At 41.2% G+C, this 23,137-nt stretch overlaps 1 protein-coding gene across 4 annotated transcripts; it reads right to left on the minus strand.

The window, feature by feature from the left end:
* nsmce1 (NSE1 homolog, SMC5-SMC6 complex component) lies at nucleotides 1-23,137 on the minus strand. Of its 4 annotated transcripts, none has more exons than XM_048552321.2 (8): nucleotides 23,009-23,137; nucleotides 21,939-22,073; nucleotides 7,551-7,672; nucleotides 5,914-5,991; nucleotides 3,935-4,081; nucleotides 3,713-3,829; nucleotides 1,555-1,675; nucleotides 1-499 (listed from the first exon to the last, which is right to left on the minus strand). In XM_048552321.2, the coding sequence occupies exons 1-8, from the start codon at nucleotides 23,040-23,042 to the stop codon at nucleotides 426-428; spliced, it is 828 nt and encodes a 275-aa protein (XP_048408278.1). In that variant the 5' UTR covers nucleotides 23,043-23,137; the 3' UTR covers nucleotides 1-425. The 4 variants fall into 4 exon arrangements, with proteins under 4 accessions (XP_048408278.1, XP_048408276.1, XP_048408280.1 ...); XM_048552319.1 differs by having other exon boundaries at nucleotides 22,908-23,011; XM_048552323.2 differs by lacking the exon at nucleotides 21,939-22,073 and having other exon boundaries at nucleotides 23,009-23,070.

Below are 23,137 nucleotides of genomic sequence, written 5' to 3' on the forward strand. Positions count from 1 at the left end.
TTTAAAAGGAATTAGTTTATTTACTAACAAATAATTAGTCCTTTTTCCATTGCATAGTATCCTTGATGGAAACAAGATTTCAAATTGATTTCTCATTCTAATCACTGTCACCTCATCTTTCACTATGTAATCTCATGTCACAGTTTAGCACACACTGTATGCAAATTGTTAACTGGTACAGTGCTGCAGTGGTCTAATCAGTAGCTGTACAGCAAAACATAATGGGAACAAGATGTATCTTGTGTTTTAAAGCAATGTGCAGTTAAAGTAAAAGGTAGAGAAAAAAAATCAGTAGTGTCATCCTTTTACACTAGTTTAGAGTGTATTTCATCTCAACACAATCTTTATTCTCAATCTCAGCCCCACCGCCCATCATCCTCTGCCGATATGACGTTTCACTTTGCTTCTTTAAGTCTCTTAATGCCTCATTCCTGATATCGGTGTCGCATCTTTGGTGTGGAGGAAGGTGGTGGCATGGACTGTTCAGACCTGCTGACATCTGAATAAAGGGAAGAATGAAGATTAAGTGAGCAGCCCTGAAATTTGTGTATATACTTTCTAACTTCTTTCTAAGAGTTGTAATGCCTGTGTCAAAAGGTCACAGAAGTCAAGAACAACAAGCGGGTAAAGCTAATTTCTGTCACAGTTGCATAGGATTCATTTATAAATTGATAGAAACTGTTCCAATATTGTGGTGTGGTGGAAATTGGAGTGGAGGGATTCAAACACTGAGCTCAGGAGATAACGGCATAAATTTGGCAGGAAAAAACAATATATTCAAGGGACTTGAAAGGGAAATTGGAACTATGGCAGTGGAGTCATTTTTCTTTAGCACATTTTATATGAATAGCAAGTTTAAAGAAAGGGATGAAAACTGGAGACAACAGTTAACTATCAGCTATGAAGGTGAGACAAAGGTTTATGGGTGTCACACTCACATAGACCATGTGTATGGATGAGTAAGAAACTAAAAGGAATAATGTAGGGCAGCAGAAACTTCACAGGAAATTTGACCAAATGGTTTACTGGAACAAGGGATGTCGAAGAGGCAACTGATTAATGTTTCAATCACTGTGGTAAAGGCCAACACAAACTCCTTGGCTTATTGTGAGGGGTGAGTGGGAGGAGCACTTCTTAGAAGTATTATCAGTTACTGGCTTGAAAGAATTTGAACCATGTTTACATTGAACTAAAATTTTACAGTACTGCCAGCAAAAGACTAGAATTGCATCATGTTTACCCTGGATTCCTGACAATAGTCCAGTGCAGAACTGAAACAGGTGGTTCTGTTAACTTATACAAATCTAGTCCTTGAATAAACTGTAGCTTTCAGTGTGTTCAGTTCCAAGGATTACATGATTCTCCACTGTGCCTAACTTAATATCTGCTTTATGTAAATATCATCCCACTCAATACAGATGTTTGGAAATAGAAGTGAAGAGTTGAAGCAAGAGGCAGCATCAAACTAACTATTGTATTTATGAATAGATTAGATGTGGGCTGTTATCAGGATGAAGTAAATTGTATAATAAAAATGCTGATTAAACACATTACCTGGGATTTCGTGAGGCCAAAACCGCCTACAGTTTGGACAGCATGGTTCATCCCGACCTCGAAAGTATTTTGCAGCACAGGGGAAATGAATTTTGGCTCCACAAACCTCACATGTTTGGCCCTGGAAGCAAAACATAAATTTAAAAGTAAATGTAGTCCAACAGCTGGCATAGTTGAGACACAGAAATAAAAGCCCACAACGGACAGCGCGAGTATACTGTCTCTACATCTGTTTCCTGAATAATTTTCTAACATGACCTATTTTGATTCTTTAATGTGAATCCAAAAATCAGCAAAAACAAAATTTCAATAAAGCATAATAGTAATATTCAGCACATCATTGAAGATTTATATTTATAGAGCAACAGATGTATATATATTTGGAAGAGTTTTAAAACAGTTCATTAAAAGCATTAGGTTGAGAGGGGGATAGGACTGACTGCTCAACGTTCCACATTTTCATTTCTTTAGACAAGGAAGGGAAAAGAGATGGAGGAATTGCATTACTATTAGGGAGAATGTTACACTTGCACTCAGAGGATATACTAGAGGGCTCATGCACTGAGGCAACAGGAGTAGAACTCAAAAATACAATTGGTGCAGTCACTCCGATAGTTCAGCTACAGGCCACCCAATAGCTACCAAGACATTGAGGAACAAATATGTAGGCAGATTGTGACAACTTTTTATTGCGTCTTTCCATAGTGGGTAACTTTAAATTCCCCAATGTTGACTGGGACTCCCTTAGAGCAAGAAGCTTCCATGGAAGATTTTGTTAACTTCTTCCAAGAGGGTTTCTTGGAACAGTATGTGGATAGTTCAGCCACAGGAAGGGCTATTCTGGATCTTGTATTGGCTAAGGAGCCTGGTCAGTTGACTGACCTTTCAGTGGGTGAGCATTTTGGGAACAGTGATCACAACTTCTTAAGACAGTAACAAACAAGGATTAATCAGGACCTTGTGGGAATGTACTACACGGCCGGGGGGGGGGGGGGGGGGTGGAATTACATCAGTATTAGGCTGGAGGTGGGAGTGTTAATTGGGTGGAGCTGTTATCAGGCATCCACATTTGGCATGTGGAAATTGCTTAAAGACCTGCTGGTCAGAATTCAGGACCATAAATATTCCAGTAAGGAAAAAGGACCTCTCTGATGAAGGGTCTAGGCCTGAAACGTCAGCTTTTGTGCTCCTGAGATGCTGCTTGGCCTGCTGTGTTCATCTAGCTTCACACTTTATTATCTTGGAATTCTCCAGCATCTGCAGTTCCCATTATCTCTAAGGTAAAAGGACCCTTGGATAAAGATTGAGATTGTGAATTTAGTCAAAAGGGAAAAAGAAGCAAATGTGAGGTTTAGGAAGCTAAAATCAGACAGGGCCTGTGAGGAGTATTTAAAAAAGGGATTTAGAAGAGCAAGAAAGCATGAAGTGACCTTGGCAAGTAGGGTTAAAGAGAATCCCAAGGAATTCTATATAAACATCAAAAACAAGGGGATAACTAGGGAGAAAGAAGGACCACTCAAGGATAGAGGGAACTTGTGCTTGGAGGGTATGTGATATGGGTGAGATCCTAAATTTTTGAGTATTTTGTATCTGTATTCACCCAGGAGAAAGGGTATGGGGGATAGTTAAGTTGTATGGAGCACATTTTGAGATCAAGAAAAAAGTGACATTGGGTCTTTTGAAGAGCATTAAGGTGGACGAGTCGCCAGAGAGTAACAGTCGAGGAGACTGCTAGGGCCTTACCAAGATCTTTGTATCCTCATTAGCCACTGGAGAGGTCCTGGAGATTGGCAAGTAGCTAGTGTCATTAGTCTGTTCAAGAAGGGATATAGGGATAATCCAGGAAACTATAGACCAGTGAGTCTCGCATCTGTGTTTGGGAAGCTATTGGACAAAATTCTTAGGGATAGGATTTCTGCACATTTGGAAAAGCATTGCTTTATGCAGGGCAGGTCATGTCTTACTGACTTGAGTGAATTTTTAAAGGGGGTGACAAAGGTGAGCAGTGAGGGTACAGCAGTGGATGTTGTCCACATGGATTTTAGTAAGGCTTTAGACAAGGTCTGTCATGGTAGGCTCAAAGCATCAACACAAACCACCTCTCCCTCACCCACAATCACCATTTCTGCCAGAAAATGAGTAGGGGAGGTAACAATACCTGAATAGTGATATTGTGACAGATGTTGCACTCCTTCACTAGGTCCTGGTACATGTTGCGAATATATTGTTCTAGTTCCATAATGCAACGAGTGCTCAGAATGTACTCACCATCATTCTAGTAATGAAAAACAGTTAATTGAATGGATTATTCAGTACAAAAACATTCCACACACGCAAGGTGTATCTTTGATTAGATGACACAGCTGTCAATGTCACCTGCCTCACAGAGCCACTTTTCCTGCACAAATCGCTGTAACACTTGTTCCACTTCTTTCTTCTTCATTTTTTTGGGTTGTAGTTGATCTGCCAGATTTAGGATGTCTGTAGAAGACACCATGCCATTTTCTGACTCCAAAACTAGGTCCATCTGAAAATAAAGGATTTTAAATACGACCTTGAATGATGTGAAACTGCTTCCAATCAATCTTCAGTGTCTGATGTGGCTTTCTTCTAGATATTTTTCAGCCCTTTATCAACACTACATCCAACATTCATTGTACAGAGATCAGATATGCAACAGCCCTGTCAATATCAGACTTTGAAAGGAGCCAAGTGCACAAGGGATCAGACACACATTCTTCTCCCATCAACCAAAACAAGCAGCAATGTGGAAGTCCAAATCAGCAATGCCACCACAGATATCGCTCCAGTGCAGTGACTAGCTGATTGTCAATATGCAGCATTTGTCTAACCAGCACCAAGATGATTAAAGGACTTTATTTAGATTCAGATATACTGGCTTAAGAGAAGAGCCTCAGGGTGACTCTGAACGGCCAGCACATTACTTCAAAAAAAAGTCAATCCTGATTTATGAAAATTTTCAATAAAAATGCAAGTTGTTATATTAAATATCTCCTTTAGATAGTGTTACCTTGTCCAAAACACACACTAAATGAACAGTTCCATTTATTTCAACAAGGTCAGCGAGTTTTACCAGTTACAGCAGAAATTACAGCCCATGTGCAGTGTTCCAGTAACTTGCATACAAACTGTCATAACAGTGCATGATGTCCAAGTGGGAGGTACTGAAAAGGTCAAGTATCCAGAACAGAAGAACGGCTAAAAGAGTTCAATGCTAAATTCCTATGCGAATGAGATTCATAACATTGCTTCTTCTACAATTCACCACAAACTAAGTGATTGAGAAATCTACTCTAGATTTAAAGATGCTCACTCTGCTGGAAAAATATCTATTGTGATGGATTATATGAAGGAATGAAAAAATATTGAACTGTTCGGACACTTTCTGAATTAAAAAGAGTTATCAGCAAGGGTTTAAATGAAACGCATTCAGTTTCTTATAAATGACATCAGTTTAATGTGGGCTATAAACCAATTACCAGAAGTGAAATTACTTTGGAAAGTGGCTGAGCAAAACTTTTAAGGAGTTAGGAGGTGGGGTTCATTGCGGGAAAATGTGATTTTGGAAGAGACGATTTTGGGGGGGCGGGGGGATGATCTCTGTTGAGCTAGGGTTTGCTTTCACGAGCCTAGGGAATCTGGACGGATGAAAAAAACACTTCAGAGCAGCAGCTAATTGCAAGACTACCTCTACCCTGAAATAAAAACTAAAAGAACGGCAGATGTTATACATCAGGAACAAAAACAGAAACTGCAAGTTAACTTCACAGTTAACGTTTCGGATCCAGTGACCCTTCCTTAGAACCAAGGAAAACATTAACTCTGAATTGTTTTGTTCACAGTTCTGCCAGACATGTTGACCGCTTCCAGCAGCTTCTGTTTTTGTACCTCTACCCTTGTCTTTTTCGAAATATTCAAAACTGAAAATTTCCACACCTCTATATGGAATACTTTGTAAACCCTAATAAGTTGAATCTCGACCACTGTCCAATTTTGGATTATAATGTGGATGTAAATCAGTTTTACAACTTGTTTTCAAAATTCAGTTTTATGATAAAATGTTTTATTATGTGCTATTTCAAGAAAGTCAGATGCAAGTTCATTTTCTTCTGGATAGCAATACAAAAAGGAAATAATTGTCAATTTTGATGACAAATTGAACATTTATATTAATCCTGTGTCTTGGAGTAGTGGGCTTAATAACCGACACATTATTGCTATCACAGTTAATTAAATAGATTGCACAAAAAAACATTTTAAACTTCACCTATGCCTGTAAAATTTCAAAAGACAAGCTCTGCATTTGTACTCTGAAATTGAAAAGTATGTCAAACTCACAGTTTTCTTGAACAGTTCCAACTCAGTTTCTGTGTAATCAAATGCCATTCTGGTGATCTCTGTCTCCGCAAGGTTAATCTGGACTCAGTGTGAAAGGGAGATTAATAGCACATTACACATTACAAGTGCAGATGTATCGAGCACCTATCTAAAGAGGAATATCTTGTGTTAATTATGAAATTCTTGAGCAGAGATATTTCTACAGGTGCTGCCAATGTTATTTCTCTAATTTAGCTAGCAGAAGCTGAGTTTGCTTCAATTTCAACCCTCTTTCCCCCAAAACAGCTCAGTTTTAAATCAAATAATCAGTGACACAGGATATGCAGAGACCCACTATAAAGAAAGGAAGCACATTCAAGACAACTTGAGTCCTGATCAGAGACTGACATTGCTAAACGTAAAGAGATATGACTCCCTCACTCCCAAGGGTACCTATAGAACATAGAACATTACAGCACAGTACAGGCCCTTTGGCCCTCGATGTTGTGCTACCGATCTCAAGCCCATCTAACCTACACTATTCAATGTACGTCCATATGCTTGTCGAATGATGACTTAAAATGTACCTAAAGTTGGCAAATCTACTACCGTTGCAGGCAAAGCATTCCATTCCCTTACTACTTTCTGAGTAAAGAAACTACCTCTGACATTTGTCCTATATCTTTCACCCCTCAATTTAAAACTATGCCCCCTCGTGCTCACCGTCACCATCCTAGGAAAAAGGCTCTCCCTATCCACCCTATCTAACCCTCTGATTATTTTATATGTTTCAATTAAGTCACCTCTCAACCTTCTTCTCTCTAATGAAAACAGCCTCAAGTCCCTCAGCCTTTCCTCGCAAGACCTTCTCTCCATACCAGGCAACATCCTAGTAAATCTCCTCTGCACCCTTTCCAAAGCTGCCACATCCTTCTTATAATGCAGTGACCAGAACTGTACACAATACTCCAAGTGCGGCCGCTTCACCATAACCTCTTGGTTCCAGAACTTGATCCCTCTATTAATTAAAGCTAAAACACTGTATGTCTTCTTAACAGCCCTGTCAACCTGGGTGGCAAACTGTTTTCTGCTGCTACCGGTGGTACTACTACCCACACACCTGACAAAGGGGTAATGACAGAGTACTGAATGTTATGTAGATTTGTGAAGTTCAGCCAAAGGCAAATTGAAGATGTTTCAATTCATAAACTTTGGGTCAGGGGTCAAACACAAAAATAACAAGATAAAGGACATAAAATCGGAAATTGAGTTTGGCAGAAAAACAGCACTGACCAACATGGAACTCATTCTACAAGAAAAAGAAAGGCAAAACTTCTGCAGCACCTATGGCTGACTTCAGGAATTCTGAGTTAGCACTCAGGAGTCGACAGGAATAAAAGGAGTATGTGTGGCTAAGCGTCCTTGCTCGTCTCGATTCCTTTCCAGATGTGACAGAAAGATTTGAAGACATCGGTGCATTTCTAGGTTAGTTCACAGATTTCGATTTGTAGAACGCTCACTGCATCTATGAAACAAGTGTATTTTTTTTTCCTCGCAGCATGTACTGGGCATGTGGTTACTTCACCACAAGATAACTGCCTTAACTTCCCCCAAACAACCAAAGTGAAAGCCACAAAGACATTGCATTTCCCTCTCACCAGAGCATAATATTGTTGTCCATCATCCTCACTCATCCCCTTCCTGATTTCCATGAAGAGAGGCTGTAGATGGGTGTTGATATTTTTAATAAACTCATCCAACTGGTCATGACGATAATGCACTGGAGATTTAGGAGAATGAAGAATTGTTATAGGACCAATTCATGACAGACACAATAGATATTTGACAGAGGAGACGTCACTCTCGAATAATATTCTTACAATGTCTCTCTTTACCTCCACATCAAGTAATCAAGAGTTTACAAAGAAGAATTAAGAATATTTCTAATACATTGCCACCGCAACCAGTCAGTAGGAGGTTGCTTGAAAAGCACATTAATCGAAGTCAAGGGCTGAGTCTTTGGAAACCGCAGGGCAAACGTTTTGGAGAAATGTTATGATCTACCATTGTAATTGGCAATAGTAGTGGAGCTCTTCAACAGAGAAAATTTTCTTTTTTGTTCCGTTGAAAATAATCTTTCAGAAAGCAGGAAGGTGTGCACAAATACTAAGACAGTTCTACAAACGTTTCTAGACCTAAATCAATACTTAAATAACTCAAGATATTGGAAGCAGTGATGCAGGTCCTGGAGTATTTTACAGAAAGTAAACAAGTACATTCAGTTACAACGAACAGGAATTCAGTTTATTGGCATTTTAATGTGTACACAGCTGAACTGTAGGCTTGTCTCTCCTTACAGCTGTGACTGTGCCTTCTTAAAGTCCAGATTTCCAATAGCTGCTACATTTTCCTACTATTTTACAGGATCTTGTCCCAGCTTTGGTTGCAGTGATTTAAACCAAGCTGTTGTTGGTGAGGCTTTGGGAGGAAGGTGGAACACTGCACTCAAATGACATGTCAGCATTGGCCTAGTAAACTGTTTTTTGAGCGCTCAGAACACTGGCTCTCACTTTTAAACTGGCAGAAAAAGCAAATAAAAATATTGCAGAAAAAAATTAATTATACACTGTCTGAGTAATTTGTTACTGTGCACGAGCAGTAAAACAATCCCTGCAGCTCAAGATCCTTTTTATCAGATACACTCAATTTGAAACATCCTACTTTACTGTTCCAAAGACATTGATAATTGAGCTGAATAAAAATAAGACAATTCATGAGAGAAAATTAAAGACCTGGAGAAGCCTCTGCAATGTTGACATACTGTATTATGCTGACAATGACCGTACAACAACAAACCAGTAACCAAAGTTATGTTGCAATTTCATCACCGGGACGATAACATCTCAGGCATCCTACACAAGTGCTGCTGATTATCTAAACCTCTCTGTGCACTTTTCATTTTTTTCAACCACATATTGAACCGTCTGAAATACGAAGTAACCAGACAAATATTTTGTTCCCTTGAATCTGTTTGACAATTCACGTTTTCATACATAAGGACACTAATTGCATATGAAACCCAATCACTGCAATCCAATCTTCAAGTATACTTTCCGCCCACCTGGAGACAACGGTGCCTGTACAAGATGGGGATTTTAAACTTGAGCATTTGATGATCAAGAGTCTGTGTGTGTTGGTGAGGTTCAGGTGCTGGGTGAGTAGGATGGCATAAGTTTGGATATAGACAGAACTTTAGAAGTACTAAGTTTAATGATTTTGGAAGGATATAGACTGATCAAGAGTGCATTGGAAGACTTGAAATGAGAGGTAACAAGAATGGATGATGTTTTCAGTGGATGAATTGAGGCAGGGCAAAGATGAGTGATATTTCAGAGACAGAAGTTACTGATCTTGTTGGAAAAATGGATCAAAAGATGGTTAAAACACCTGTGTCTCTGTAGGCTCTCTGCTCCACCATTTCTCACAAACGTTCCCTCCCTGTATTTATTAAATACACCCTTGAAAGCCATTCCTGATTCTATCTCCACAAGTCTGCCATCCTTACCCCATTTGGTTTCAATATAAATCCAGTTCCAGAGCAGAGCAATATGGGCAACTCTAACTGCCCTATGAAGTGGTCAAGCCTATTACAAATGATGGACAATGAATGTCAAACTTGTCAGTGACACCCGACCAAAGAATAAATTTTAGAACAAAAGATATCAAATACCCTCTTTCTGCCACTTCGCAGGAAACAAAATAAATTATTTTTGTGCAAATTAGATTCATCAAACCAACAGAAAAAAGATCACATATACCACTTTACACTTTCTAAGTCCACATCCACAGGGGCCTCAAACTCAGCTCCTTCCATCGTTCCAGAGACATATTGAGAAGGCCTTGTAGGTGAAAAGCATGTTCCCTTGGACTGGTGTAAGGGCAGAGCTACAGGGTTCATACTTCATCATGAATGACAGTTAAGCTCTTACACTGATGCTGAGAAGATTAATTTACAACTAGGCAGAAGTAGATGGAATTGACATGATGAATATTTCGTGCCGAGACCTGACACAGTATGAGTACTAAGCAGGTCATTAGAGTAACAGATCTAGCATGCAATACACGTTACAAATACTTTGCACAATGTGGCAACTGTCTGTTCAGAAGATATTTAAAAAGCATAGTGACTGAGTGCTGCATTGTCACAGGTGTCTTCCTTCAAGAGAGCTGTCTGTCCAATCTGCTGCGTCAGAAAGAGAGATTCCCTGGGTATTCTGGAGGAGCCAACATTACTCCTCAGTTATAAGCTAACTAACCAATTACCTCAAATTTGTCTTTTAAAGAACTGCAGTAATTACCTTAAGACAGAGCAGAGAAGGTCCAATGAGCTGATTTCTGGAGACTGGGCAAGAGGCAGTGTCCTAGTGGTATAATTGATGAATATTAATCCATAAACTCAGCTAATGTTCCTGGGACCCTGGTTCAAATCCCACCATGGCAGATAGTGGAATTTGAATTCAATAAATAAATCTGGAGCTAAGAATCTACTGATGACCACAAAATCATTGTTGATTGTCAGAAGACCCCATCTGGTTCCCTCATATCCTTCAGGGAAGGAAATCTGCCATCCTGGTCTGGCCTACATCTGACTCCAGACCTACAGAAATGTTCAAAGTTTTGACAAAGATCTGTAACTCAGTTTGTGGGTGAGGTTGTTGACTTGCTCACCAAGCTGACTTGTTCTCATTCAGACGTTTCATCACCATGCTAGGAGCCTCCAATGAAGCAGTGTAAATTCCAAGTGGAGTAGATAAACACTACTTCATTGGAGGCTCCACTAATGTCACCTAGCATGGTGACAAAACAAGCCAGCTCGGCGAGCAAGTCAACAAGCTCACCTACAGCAATGCAACTGACTCTTAATTGACCTCTGAAATAGCCAAGCAACCCATTCAGTTGTACTAATCACGACAAAGTCTCAAAGAAATGAAACCGAAAGGATCACCTGGCATTGACCTTGACAGCAGAAAAGACAACAGCAGAAACGGCCCTGTTGACTCTGCAAAGTCCTCCTGCGGGCTAGCGTCAAAATTCAGAAGTCCAGTCTCACAGACTGGGGAAACAACAGCCTAACAGTCTTACTCACAGAACCGTATCTTACAATGTCCCAGACTCCACCATCACCATCCCTGGACACATCCTGTCCCACCAGTTGAGGTGGCAGTACAGTGGCATACAATCAGGAAGGTGGTGCCCTGGGAGTCCTCAACATGACTCCAAACATCATGAAGAGTCACAGCTTCAGGTTAAACATAGACAAGAAAACCCGCTGATTTCCAAATACCATCCTCCCTCAGCTGATGAATCGGTATTCTTCCATGTTGAACAACACTTAGAGAAAGCAGTGAGGATGGCAAGGGCACAAAATGTACCTGGCTGGAAGATTTCAAAGTCCACCACCAGCAGTAGCTTGGCAGTACTACTGATCGAGCTGGTCAGGTTCTAAAGGACATAGCTGCTAAACTGGGTATGCAGCAGGTGGTGAGAGAACCTACAAGGGGAAAAACATACCTGATCTCATCTTTACCAATCTGCCACCTGCTGTCCATGATAATATTGATAAGAACAACCACCACACAGTCCTTGCAGAGACAAAGCTTCAGTTTCACATTGAGAATAAACTCCATTGTGTTGTGTAACACTATCACTGTGCTAAATGGGCCAGACTTCAAACAGATCCAGCAATACAAGGCTACCACAAGGTGCTACGGGCCATCAACAGCAGAAGTGTACTCCAGCAGAATCTATAACCTCACGGTGTGGCATATCCCCCACTCAACCATTACCATCAAGCCAGGGGACTGAACCCTGCTCCAATAGAGAGTGCAGGGGGGGTATGCCAGGAGTGGCACCAGGCATACCTGAAAATGAGGTGTCAACTTGGTGAAGCCACCAAACAGGCCTAATTGCATGCCAAACAGCATAAGCAATAATTGAGACACAGAGCTAAGCAATCCCACAACCAATAGATCTAAGCTCTGCAGTCGCGCCACATCCAGTTGTGAAAGGTGCTGGACAATAAAACAACTCACTGGAGGAGGTGGCCTCACAAATATCTTCATCCTCGAATGATTGGAGAGCCCAGCACATCAGTGCAAAAGATAAGGCTGAGGCTTTCACAGCAATCTTCAGCCATAAGTGTCTTGTGGATGATCCATCTCATGGGTCGACCTAAATGGACTGCAACAATTAAAGGCTGCTAAGCACCACCTTCTCAAGGGCAATTAGGAAGAGGTAATAAATGCTGACCACCCAGTGACACCCACATCCCACAAATTAATTTTAAAAAGTAGACAGGTTAGAGGAGGAGAAAATTCAAAATCCAATCCAGACTAAATACTCTCTCTGAGCTGGTGACTGAAGGACTCCTAAAATCACTCTTTGTGACTCAAATAAAGATGCACTTTAACACAAACTTTCAAACCTGTGATCTCTACCATCTTGAAGCACAAGGGCAGAGGGTGAGATCAACACTTGTAAGTTGCCCCAAAGAGACACATTGCCAACTCGAAACTGTCACCATCTCTTTATTGCTGCCCTATCAAAACTGTAGAACATCCTCCCTAACAGTACTGGAATGTTCTTATAGCACACAGACTGTACAGGTTGAAAGCAGCTTCTCAAGAACATTTCAGACTCATCTTACGTGCAATGTTCACAATCCATAAACAAAACTAAAATCAACAGCAGGAAAACAGATCATCCAATCATCGCTGTATTTCTGTTTGTTGTATTTCCTACTGCATTTCAAAACATTTTCACTGGTGGAAAGTGAACACGGACTTCCTGACGCTGTGAACGACATTACAGAACAGATTTCCACCTCTGGCCAAGTACAGGTCTCCCATCAACGGAAATGTACAGCTCCAATCCCACACCGACACAATCTTTGACTGTACTCCCAAGTGGCAATGCAAGATGTTCAGTTGTCATAAACCACTACAAAGGCACACCACGGCCATTCAAAAAGACATACCATCATTGTCATGAAACAACTGGGGAGAGGCAATAAATGCCGTCCTTACTAACAACACCAGAGAGTTATTAAAACATTCCTCGCAGTTCTTTACAGACGTGCACTTCGAACAATTGCATTGGATTTACGTCCTGAAAGGAAAAAAGAAATCATGGTTTGTCTCAATAGTAGGGTAGTGGCAGAAGCCCAGACTGTAGAGGTGAGACAATCAGTCTAAGTTATTAATCGTCATTATGAATACGTATCTGTTTAGAGGCATACCAACATCTACAGCTGAATATCCCATCGACACCCAAGGAAGAGCGCTCCTGGACAGTTACCAATGGCTTGACGATAATATTCATAGAATCAGAGAACCCCCACAGCATGAAAGCAGGCCATAAGGCCCACTGAATCCACACTGCTCCTCTGAGAAGCATCCTGCCCAGACACACACCCCTACCCTATCCCTGTCACCCTGCATTTCCCATAGCTAATCCACCTAAGACTGCATATCCCTGCACATAATAGGCAATTTGGCATGACAGTCCACCGAACCTGCACATCTTTGGACTGAGGGGGGAAACCAGACACTGGAAGGAAACTGATGCAAACATGGGGAGAACGTACAAACTTTGCACTGTGTTGCCCGAGCTGGAATCAAACCCAGGCCACTGCTACTGCAAAGCAGCAGCGCTAACCACTAAGTCACCAAGCTGCCAAAGCTTCAAAGCTGCATGGTTCCACAGCAAGCCAAAGCTTCAAGTCTTGTATAAGGTGTTATTTATCTTCCACTTTAAATTATAAAAAGATTTATTGAAATGATTATGCAGTTAAGAAATTGCACTCAAAAAAAGTTATACAGAACATTACTTGGCAGTACCCAAGTAATTAATGATACTTGGAAGGTCAGTGCCTCCGGAAATAAAGCAAAAGTGTGCAAAACAATTGGGACTCACATTAACAATGAACTGGCACTTACAAAAGCAGCGCAAATTGCCCAAGTGGTGGCTACGAATTAGGTTCCTGAGTAACTTCCTGCCTGATTACATCATTGAAAAATTTCTCAATATTTCTATGAAATACTATACAAATTTGAAAAACTTCTCTTTTCTTGACAAAGTATCCAAGGCTAAGTTAAACTAGCATTACGAAGCACCAAATTCAAATTCCAACTCTGCTCCTCCCCCCAGAATTTGAGTGGGCATTAATCTGCAAAGTCTCTGTAAAACAGAGCAATCATTATGCAAAGCTTTTGATGTTAATATTTCAGTTCAGACTTCTTCAAAACTGTGAATGGTTTTCTCTCCTCAGATGCTGGAATTCTCCAGCATTTTTTATTTTCATTACAACAGAACAAAAATTCTGCAGAAATGGCATTTTCAATAGGACAAAAGGAAAACATCCTTATTGACCAACAGTCTGAAAAACAAAGGCCAGAATTTAGTGAATAATTATTGTCCTCTTGCTAACAACCACTGACCAACACAAGTTCTTGCAAACAGGGCTTCAGTTAGAACACAGAACGTAGAACATAGAACAGAGAACATAAAACATAACAGCACAGTACAAGCCCTTCGGCCCTCGATGTTGTACTGACCTGTGAAACCAATCTGAAGCCCAGCTGACCTACACTATTCCATTATCATCCATAGGTGTATTCAAAGACCATTTAAATGCCCTTAAAGTAGGAAAGTCTACTACTGTTGCTGGCAGGGCTTTCCACACCCTTACTACTCTCTGAGTAAAGAACCTACCTCTGACTTCTGTCCTATATCTATCACCCCTCAATTTAAAACTATTTCCCCTCAAGCTAGAATTAAAATTAAACTGGATCCAGATCTGCAAGGTAAATCAGAAACTGAGGTACAGAAACTTTCTGGTTCAGAAGTATTTCAAATTGGAGAGACAGGTTTTTCCCTTCTGAGACCACCACCACCACCACCATCCACCCCCAGAACCAGAAGAGGTGGTGGCAGAGTATTAGGGTCAGGAAGCAATGACCCTGGGAGTCCTCCATATTCATTCAAAACCATGAAGCCTCATCAGGTCAAACATGAGCCAGGAAAGCCACTGAAGGTGGCAAGGGCACTGAATGTACTCTGGTTGCGTTGTCTTTGATGTCCATCAGCAGCCCCACTAATCGCACAGTTGGTCAAGTCCTAAATGACATGGTTGCTTTAGTCTATCACAGAGGGTGAGGGAATCAACAACAGAAAAAAAATTTATTTGAGATCTTCTCACCTATCCACATCTGCAAATTGAATATCCATGACAATACTGTTCGGAGTATCATACAAGGATTGTGTGGTGGTCAAAGTCCCATCTTCAGCTTGAGGATGGCCTCCATCATATTGTTTGACACCACCACCATGCTAAATGGTCGACACTTTGAACAGAGCTACCAACTCAAAACTAGATACCCATGAGACAATGTGAGCCTTTGGTAGTAGCAGAACTGTATTTTGGTCATAATAGGTAACAGTCTGGCACAGGCTAAGAGATAAACCCTGGTTCAACAAAGAGTACAGGATAGCATATCAGTTAAAGAACAAAGAACAAAGAAAATTAGAGTACAGGAACAGGCCCTTTGGCCCTCCAAGCCTGCACCAATCCAGATCCTCTATCTAAATCTGTCACCTATTTTCCAAGGATCTGTATCCCTCTGCTCCCTGCCCATTCATGTATCTATCCAGATACTTCTTAAATGACTGCATCGTGCCTGCCTCTACCTCCTTCCCTAGCAACGCATTCCAGGCACCCACCACCCTCTGCGAAAAGAACTTTCTACACATATCTCCCTTAAACTTTTCCCCTCTCACCTTGAAATTGTGGCCCCTAGTAATTGAGTCCCCAACTCTGGGAAAAAGCTTCTTGCTATCCACCCTGGCTATACCTCTCATGATTTTGTAAACCTCAAACAGGTCCCCCCTCAACCTCCATCTTTCTAATGTAAATAATCCTAATCCACTCAACATCTCTTCATAGCTAGCGCCCGCCATACCAGGCAACATCCTGGTGAACCTCCTGTGCACCCTCTCTCAGGCATCCACATCCTTTTGGTAACGTGGCGGCCAGAACTGTATGCAGTATTCCAAATGTGGTCGAAGCAAAGCCCTATAAAACTGTGACATGACCTGCCAACTCTTGTATTCAATACTCCATCTGATGAATGAAAGCATGCTGTACGCCTTCTTGACCACTCTATCAACTTGCGTTGCCACCTTCAGGGTATAATGGACCTGAACACCAGATCTCTCTGTGCATCAATTTTCCCCAGGGCTTTTCCATTTACCATATAGTTCGCTCTTGAATGGGATCTTCCAAAATGCATCACCTCGCATTTGCCTGGATTGAACTCCATCTGCCATTTCTCCGCTGAACTCTCCAATCTATCTATATTCTGCTGCATTCTTCGACAGTCCCCTTTACTATCTGCTACTCAACCAATCTTAATGTCATCTGCAAACTTGCCATTCAGACCATTAACTTGCTTTTAAAATTTACATTAAATTGATTTTAAATTCTTAACAGTATTCCAATTTCCTACTCAACAGAGGACATACCACCCTCATTGATAGGAGAATAAACTTTATGTTATGTCCCCAGTGTTCATTTTATCGATTCTACAATAGGTAACTGGGCCACTCACCAGGTTACTGCCCAAGTGTCTCAGATGACTATGGCTGACAAAGTGTGGCCCAGACAGGCTGATTAACTGAGCTGAAATATGGTCCCCACCATCTTGCCAGTTCAATTAGCAGTTTTCAATTTAGTTTTGAGTTTTGAACTACGCTCATACATCAAATTGGGGAAGCTGCAGATTATGTAAACATCTTCAAATCTTGGCAAGGATGAAAGCAGACGCCATTGGCTTTGAAAAGAACATTATCTGGAGGCTGACAAACTAACTAGATACCTTCATTCAGCACTCACTATATTAGAAATTTCACTTTATTTAGTATTCAGTGGTACTTTTATGTACTTTAGACTTAGACACTAGAGACAGGAAGTCATCATGGAAAGTTACGGGGTGGGAGACAGGTTGTGCAGTAAAAGTGTTCTTGTACTTTACAACACCAAATCCCGCAAACATCCTCTTAATAAACCACAAAAAAACGTGGCTGGGCTCAACCACGCCGCACCGCTGAAGGGAAAATACTCTTTTCCTTTTTAAACCAAGTTAGCAGAAATCAGCAATTATTGAGTGTAGTAGATGAAATAGGTCTCACGCGTCTTCCGTGTTTCCCCCAAACACATTTTTCTTGCCACTGAGACACTGATCAGAGAAACAGACGTATGCTATGTACTGCCGTGAGCCTATTCCATGATTCAATGAGATCATTGTTGATCTACAACCTAAATCCACATTGTCCTTTGTACTCTACATTATTTGATACTTTTGGTTAACACGTGTCAATCTTAACAGTAAATTTAAAGATGATCATGCACCAACTGCTGCTTGCAGAAGACAGGTGCAGTTTTCTACAATCCTTAGCAAGTAAGAGTGTTCCTTTATTTGACTCTTGAAAGATAAGGCTGCAATTTCTGGCTCTGTCAGTTAGGCCTAGACTCACCCAAGAACCCCCTACCAGTGACACATACTTTCTTAGATGGGCAATCATACTCGTTGACAAACGACTGCCAAAAGGACTCACCAGCAAGCAGAAATAGTTTCCATCAATCCTATGCATTCTCCCTAATTCTCTCAAACCCAAAAGATCATTGGCAATCTACATGCATTCCCTCCAAACCAATATATCTGTCCAAAAGTATAGTGTCAAAACCTGTTCATGGAATTCTAGGGTACTCCAGTAAATCAGTGGAGAGAGAAACAGAGTTAACGTTTCGGATTCTGCCAGACCTGCTGAGTTGCTCCAGCACTTTGTTTTTATTTCAAATTTCCGGCATCCAAATTATTTGTTTTTAGTCTCATTCTTGTATTCATCTTTTCAATATCAAGGTTAGCATTAGGTTATTTTGACAATTTTCTGTATTACAGAGTCAGAGTCACAGAGGTATACAGCATGGAAACAGGCCCTTCAGCCCAATTCATCCATGCCAACTGGGTTTCTTAAACTGAACTTGTCCCATTTGCCTGCATTGGGCCCACGTCCTTCTAAACTCTTCCTATTCACGTACATGTCCAAATGTCTTTTATATGGTGCAACTGTACCTGCCTCGACTACTTCATACACACCACTGTGTGAAAAAGTTAAACCGATGCCCTCTAGTTTTGGACTCCGCTACGCTGAGAAAAAGACCTTGGCTAGTCACCTCATATACGTCCCTCATGATTCTACTAAATCTCTACAATGTCACCCCTCAGGCTTCTGCACTCCAGGGAAAAAAGTCCCAGCCTCTCCTTATAGTTTAAAACTTCCTTATAATCTTTACTGCAGTCCTAACGATTTAAAAACAAGTCTTCCTGCAATAGGTAGGATGTTTTATCCCTTTAGTACCAAAGTAGATACCCTCATGCAGCTAACTGAAATCCATTTCCCACAGTTTTGCCCATTCACTTAGTCTCCTTCAAATTTTACACTTTCATCTGCTTACCTTGCCACTGACATGTAGCTTAGGCCTTTAGCAAATCCAAAGGTCAGGTCATTGATAAATATGGTAAACAGCTGAGGCACCAAACAAGGGTACTTGCAAGGCAACCGTAGTCACATTCTGCAAATGTGAGTATCTGCCCATTATCCTTACTCAGTCTCCTGCCACTCAGCTGATATCCTAACCAGCTTAATCGCATGAACTTCAACTTTAGCTAACAGAGTCCTTACTAAATAAGTTCTTCAGTTCAAGTTAAATAAAATCCAAACAACTGTACCAGACAACTTTGTAAAATTATATGGATGGTCCCTTCTCACTCTCAAGTCGTTAAAAATCTTGGGATAAAAAGCATCCCTACACAGGGATGATCATTCTCTCGTGCCTTTATTTCTTCACCTACTTTGTTACATAAATTCTAGTGAATCCTTGATTCAGTATCAATTTTCTTGAGCACACTGGCCTCACTCTCTATTTTAAATATTTTAAAATGCAAATTAATCAGCATGCTCAATATGTCCTTATTTTCGTTGGCAACACTTATCAGTCTAAGGCATTCATATTGCTCTTGACTACACATTTTTCCTAATGTAAACGTAAAAATGGTTTGCGATTTTGATATCCTTTGCAAAGCTCATTGTTGCTCTTTGTTTCAGTTTTCTAATCCTTTTCCTTTATTTGTACCTATCCTATTTGCCAAGTTTCTCATTCAAGTTTTGTAAGATCTACTCTTAGCTTCTTACCTCTAGTCATCCACAACTGCCTTTTTTTGACTAGTAGGATCTGACTTTCTTACCTCTCAGGATTCTGTATTTCAAATTACTTTCTGAACACTTCTCATTGATCTTCTGTCATCTTACCCATTTAACAGATTTGTCCAGTTTACTGTAGACAATCGGTTTCATCTCAGTGATGTCAGCCTTACGTAAATCTAGAATCTTAGGCAACAGTTTCACATTTCACTCTTTCAAAGAGCATGTAGATAACTGTTCAAATTCTATTAAACCCTTAACCATTAACTGGCCAAATACACATTACAAAACGTAAACAGTATGCCCACTGAACTCATCCCTGGTCTCCTCTATACTGTGTACTCAATGCCAGGTGTGCAAAAATCTTGCCCTCTGACAGAAGACCTATAATCAGCATTTCAATAATCAAACTGAGGAGCTATGATATCATAGTAAGCACTGTGAAATAGATACAGCATTGAGAATGAAAGTGTATAGTATGATACGTAATCTGCTTTACACTGGGACAGATATAGCAACGTGTTCAGTGTACTACTTCAGGTATACCCATGCAAATGCATCTTTTCATCACTCAGGTCACTCCACAGCGTCAGAAGGCATTTACAACATGAATTCACTCTCTCCTTCTCATAGGTTAATGGCAACCAACAACAAACCAGTCACCTGTATTAAACATTTCTTCCATTTATGACCCCACCTGCTCCCAGAATTTAGGGCACATTGACCATGGTCGTTTACTGATGTGCCAACTGTTCTTCTCTCTCTTTGAGCTCCCCCTTATCCCCTCACCCTACCCTATTTTCTGCATACAAACTGACATTTCCTTGCTGCCGTCAGTTCCGAGAAAGGTTCACCAGACCCGAAACGTTAACTCTGATTTCGATTAGAATCCCTTCAGTGTGGAAACAGGCCATTCGACCCAACAGGTTCACACTGACTCTCCAAAGTGTATCCCACCAAGGCTCACCTATTGCTGTAACCCTGCACATCCCATGGCTAATCCACCTATCCTGCATATCTACAGGCTGTGGAAGGAAACCGGAGCACCAAAAGGAAACCCACGCAGACACAGGAAGAACGTGCAAACGCCACACAGACAGTTGCCCGGGGTTCGAATTGAACCCGGGTCCCTGGTGCTGTAAGGCACCAGTGGTAGCCACTGAGATCCCCGTGCTGCCGTTTGTCTTCACAGATGCTGCCAGACCTGTTGAGTTTTTCCAGTAACTTCTGGGTTTTTTTCCTGATTTACAGCATCTGCAGTCCTTTCAGTTTTTATTCAGCCACAGCCTTCACACTACAAAAGTAGGAAAATAAGTTTTGTAGATAAATCAACAGGGATTCTTGCTCCTGGTATCCAGGGATCAATGCTGGACAACAGAGTTCAAACTTGAATGCGCACCAAGAGTGAGCACAGGATCTGTAAGAAAATTAACGTTGCCTAACAGCTGTTATCTACCAGCACTCAAAAAGAATGGTCATTTCAGTCAGAAGCAGATTCCAGACCCCTGAATCAGATCTCACAATTACTCTCACAAGAGTAAATAGAAATTTAAAAATCAAACTGAATAAAAGATTTCAATAATGATGTTAAATTATATCAAATGGAGAGTGCAGAAGTCAATTTCTTGCCATTTTTCTACCGTTCCAGTTACTGAAGGACTGATCTCACCAAGTATTCACAAGTAGTTAGGCAACAACTGCTTGATAAAGAAGTGAATCAATCTGTTGAACTCAAAGAAAGTGAGTAAATCAGTGGAAACCCTAATGTAATCAAAGTAATGGTGTGTAAAAGAATGAGAGGAGAGGGTGGGTGGATGACAGATAAGACTCTGGAAATATTTGTAACTCACAACAGCAATAGGCATGTTCCCACACTGAATTTCCCACAAACTTTCCTCAACCAATTTACTTCAATAAAAAATATTTCTATTTTTAGTGCATAACCTCTTTCAAGTATTGTACAATTTTTATAAATCAAAATCTAACCTTGTTGGTTTCTTATCTAAATTTGCAAATTGACCAAGTTACCACCTAACTACGTCGATAAAAGCTACAAAAACCTGAACTGACCTTACTGAAACTACCTTTATCACGGGCAGTATGCAGCAGACCAGGTAAGCAGTTAAATAACAATAAAAGCAAAGTATCGTAGATGCTGGAAACCCGAAACACATGCAGAACGCTGGTGAAACTCAACAGGTCTGGCAACATCTGCAAAGAGATGGAGTTAACAGACTCTGTATAACTCTTCTCCAGAACTGAGGGATGAGAAGTGAAATGGGATGGAGGATGCTATAAGGCAGGAAGATTGGGGAAACACTGTGACAGTGAAACATTCAGGTCTGAAGATGATTTGTTTTGGACACAAAATGTTAACACTATTTTGCTCCATGATGCTTAGTTTCTGCAATTAAACAACTCTGCTTCATGTACCAGGCTAATCACAAACAAGACATGGAAGATCTACTTGTCCCACCAAAAGCCTATTAACAGCATTGAGACTGTTGTTATTGGGATTAAGTGCTGTGCATAACAAATCACTGTACTTGTAAGTAACTCACTCGAAGTGATGTTCAAATGTTGACCTATGACAAGACACTAAATATTGAAAGCCCATAGTTCTCTTGCATAAAACTGCCCACAAACTTGAGCAACATTAAATTTCAAGATGATCTTTCTTCTGAGAAAGACCACAAGAAGTAAATGCACATTAACAGTCAGCTGACCTTGGTGTGTTTCACAACAATGTTTGTGCAATTTCCTCATCATCGATCCTTCTAGAATTCCTTGAGACATCATAGTCTGCAGGAATCGTCGGTGGCTCTCATTTAGCACTGCTGCCATTACAACACTACACTCTCCTGGAGAAATAAAAACAGACTAAACTGAGAACCTTGGCATCACGCAGAAATCAAACAATTTGGTCATTATTTAACTGCTGCCATGGGGCATTTCACTGTGTTATGTACTTCCACTACCCTCCTCAGATGAGTTGGATCCATTCCCCAAGGCTGCACAAAGGGTTACCTCACTCTACACTCCTGCTTTCCTCCATTTGCCCAACACTAATTCACTCACCATGCCTCCAACGCTTCTCCCACTCCCCACACCATTAAGCATCATCCATCCCATTTCATCTCTAATCCTCTTCTCTGTCCTCTTTTCCATGCCTGCCTTACCCTATTCTCTGCCAGCAACCATTGCCACCCTTATCAAAACCCAATCCATTCAAGCTTCTATCTTTGCCAACCTTTTTGCCATCTACCCCCTCCAGTCTCATCCCACCATCCTCCAGTTACCAGTCCACAGGCCTCTAAATCTGTCCAACCACCCATGTCCCTTGCCACCCCTTTCCCAACTCCAACACCTCTCCTCACCCCACTCCATTACCCCATCCCCCAATATCTTTGCCATTCCCTGCCACCCAATACTCCTTGCCCATCCCCTCTGACTACCTTGACCATTCCTCTCACACGTCTCTCTCCCTGTGTTCCACATCACCTAGCCCCTTCCCCTATCTCTCACCTAATTCTCCTTAATCAACCCTTTCACTTCTCTCTCGTACACCCAACTGCCCCCCCATCTCTCCGACCCCCCCTCCCCACTCTCACTCCACTCCCCCTTCTTCCCTCCACCCCCGCCCGCTTTTTTTTTCTCTCTCCCTCCCTTCTAAACCCCTCATCGTTTTCGCTTACCCCATCCCTCCTTAAACACTCGCAACACTCCCCCACCCCGATCCCAGACTATATTCCATTCCATCTCTGAATCACTCGGCCCACCCCGCAGCACCACTCACCGGGGCCGCAGTCACAATTTCCCACAATCCCCATCAGCAGTGACTCCGCGGTGCATTATGGGTTTGGGTTCCAGAACTTTCTGTACCCTGGCGACAGTTGAGAGTTTTGTTCGGTGCGGAGTTCGATGT

The sequence above is a fragment of the Stegostoma tigrinum genome, chromosome 23 (assembly GCF_030684315.1).
Source record: "Stegostoma tigrinum isolate sSteTig4 chromosome 23, sSteTig4.hap1, whole genome shotgun sequence".
NCBI lineage: Eukaryota > Metazoa > Chordata > Chondrichthyes > Orectolobiformes > Stegostomatidae > Stegostoma > Stegostoma tigrinum.

What these genes read in the sequence shown, in the direction of transcription:
- nsmce1 (XM_048552319.1), bottom strand. Translation starts at nt 22,971, where the DNA reads ATGGAATGGAATATAGTCTGGGATCGGGGTGGGGGAGTGTTGCGAGTG. An exon ending in GACAACAATATTATGCTCTG is followed by an intron (nt 5,992 to 7,550) that starts GTGAGAGGGAAA and finishes CACTGAGTCCAG; the next exon opens with ATTAACCTTGCGGAGACAGA. An exon ending in GTCACAATATCACTATTCAG is followed by an intron (nt 1,676 to 3,712) that starts GTATTGTTACCT and finishes TTTTGCTTCCAG; the next exon opens with GGCCAAACATGTGAGGTTTG.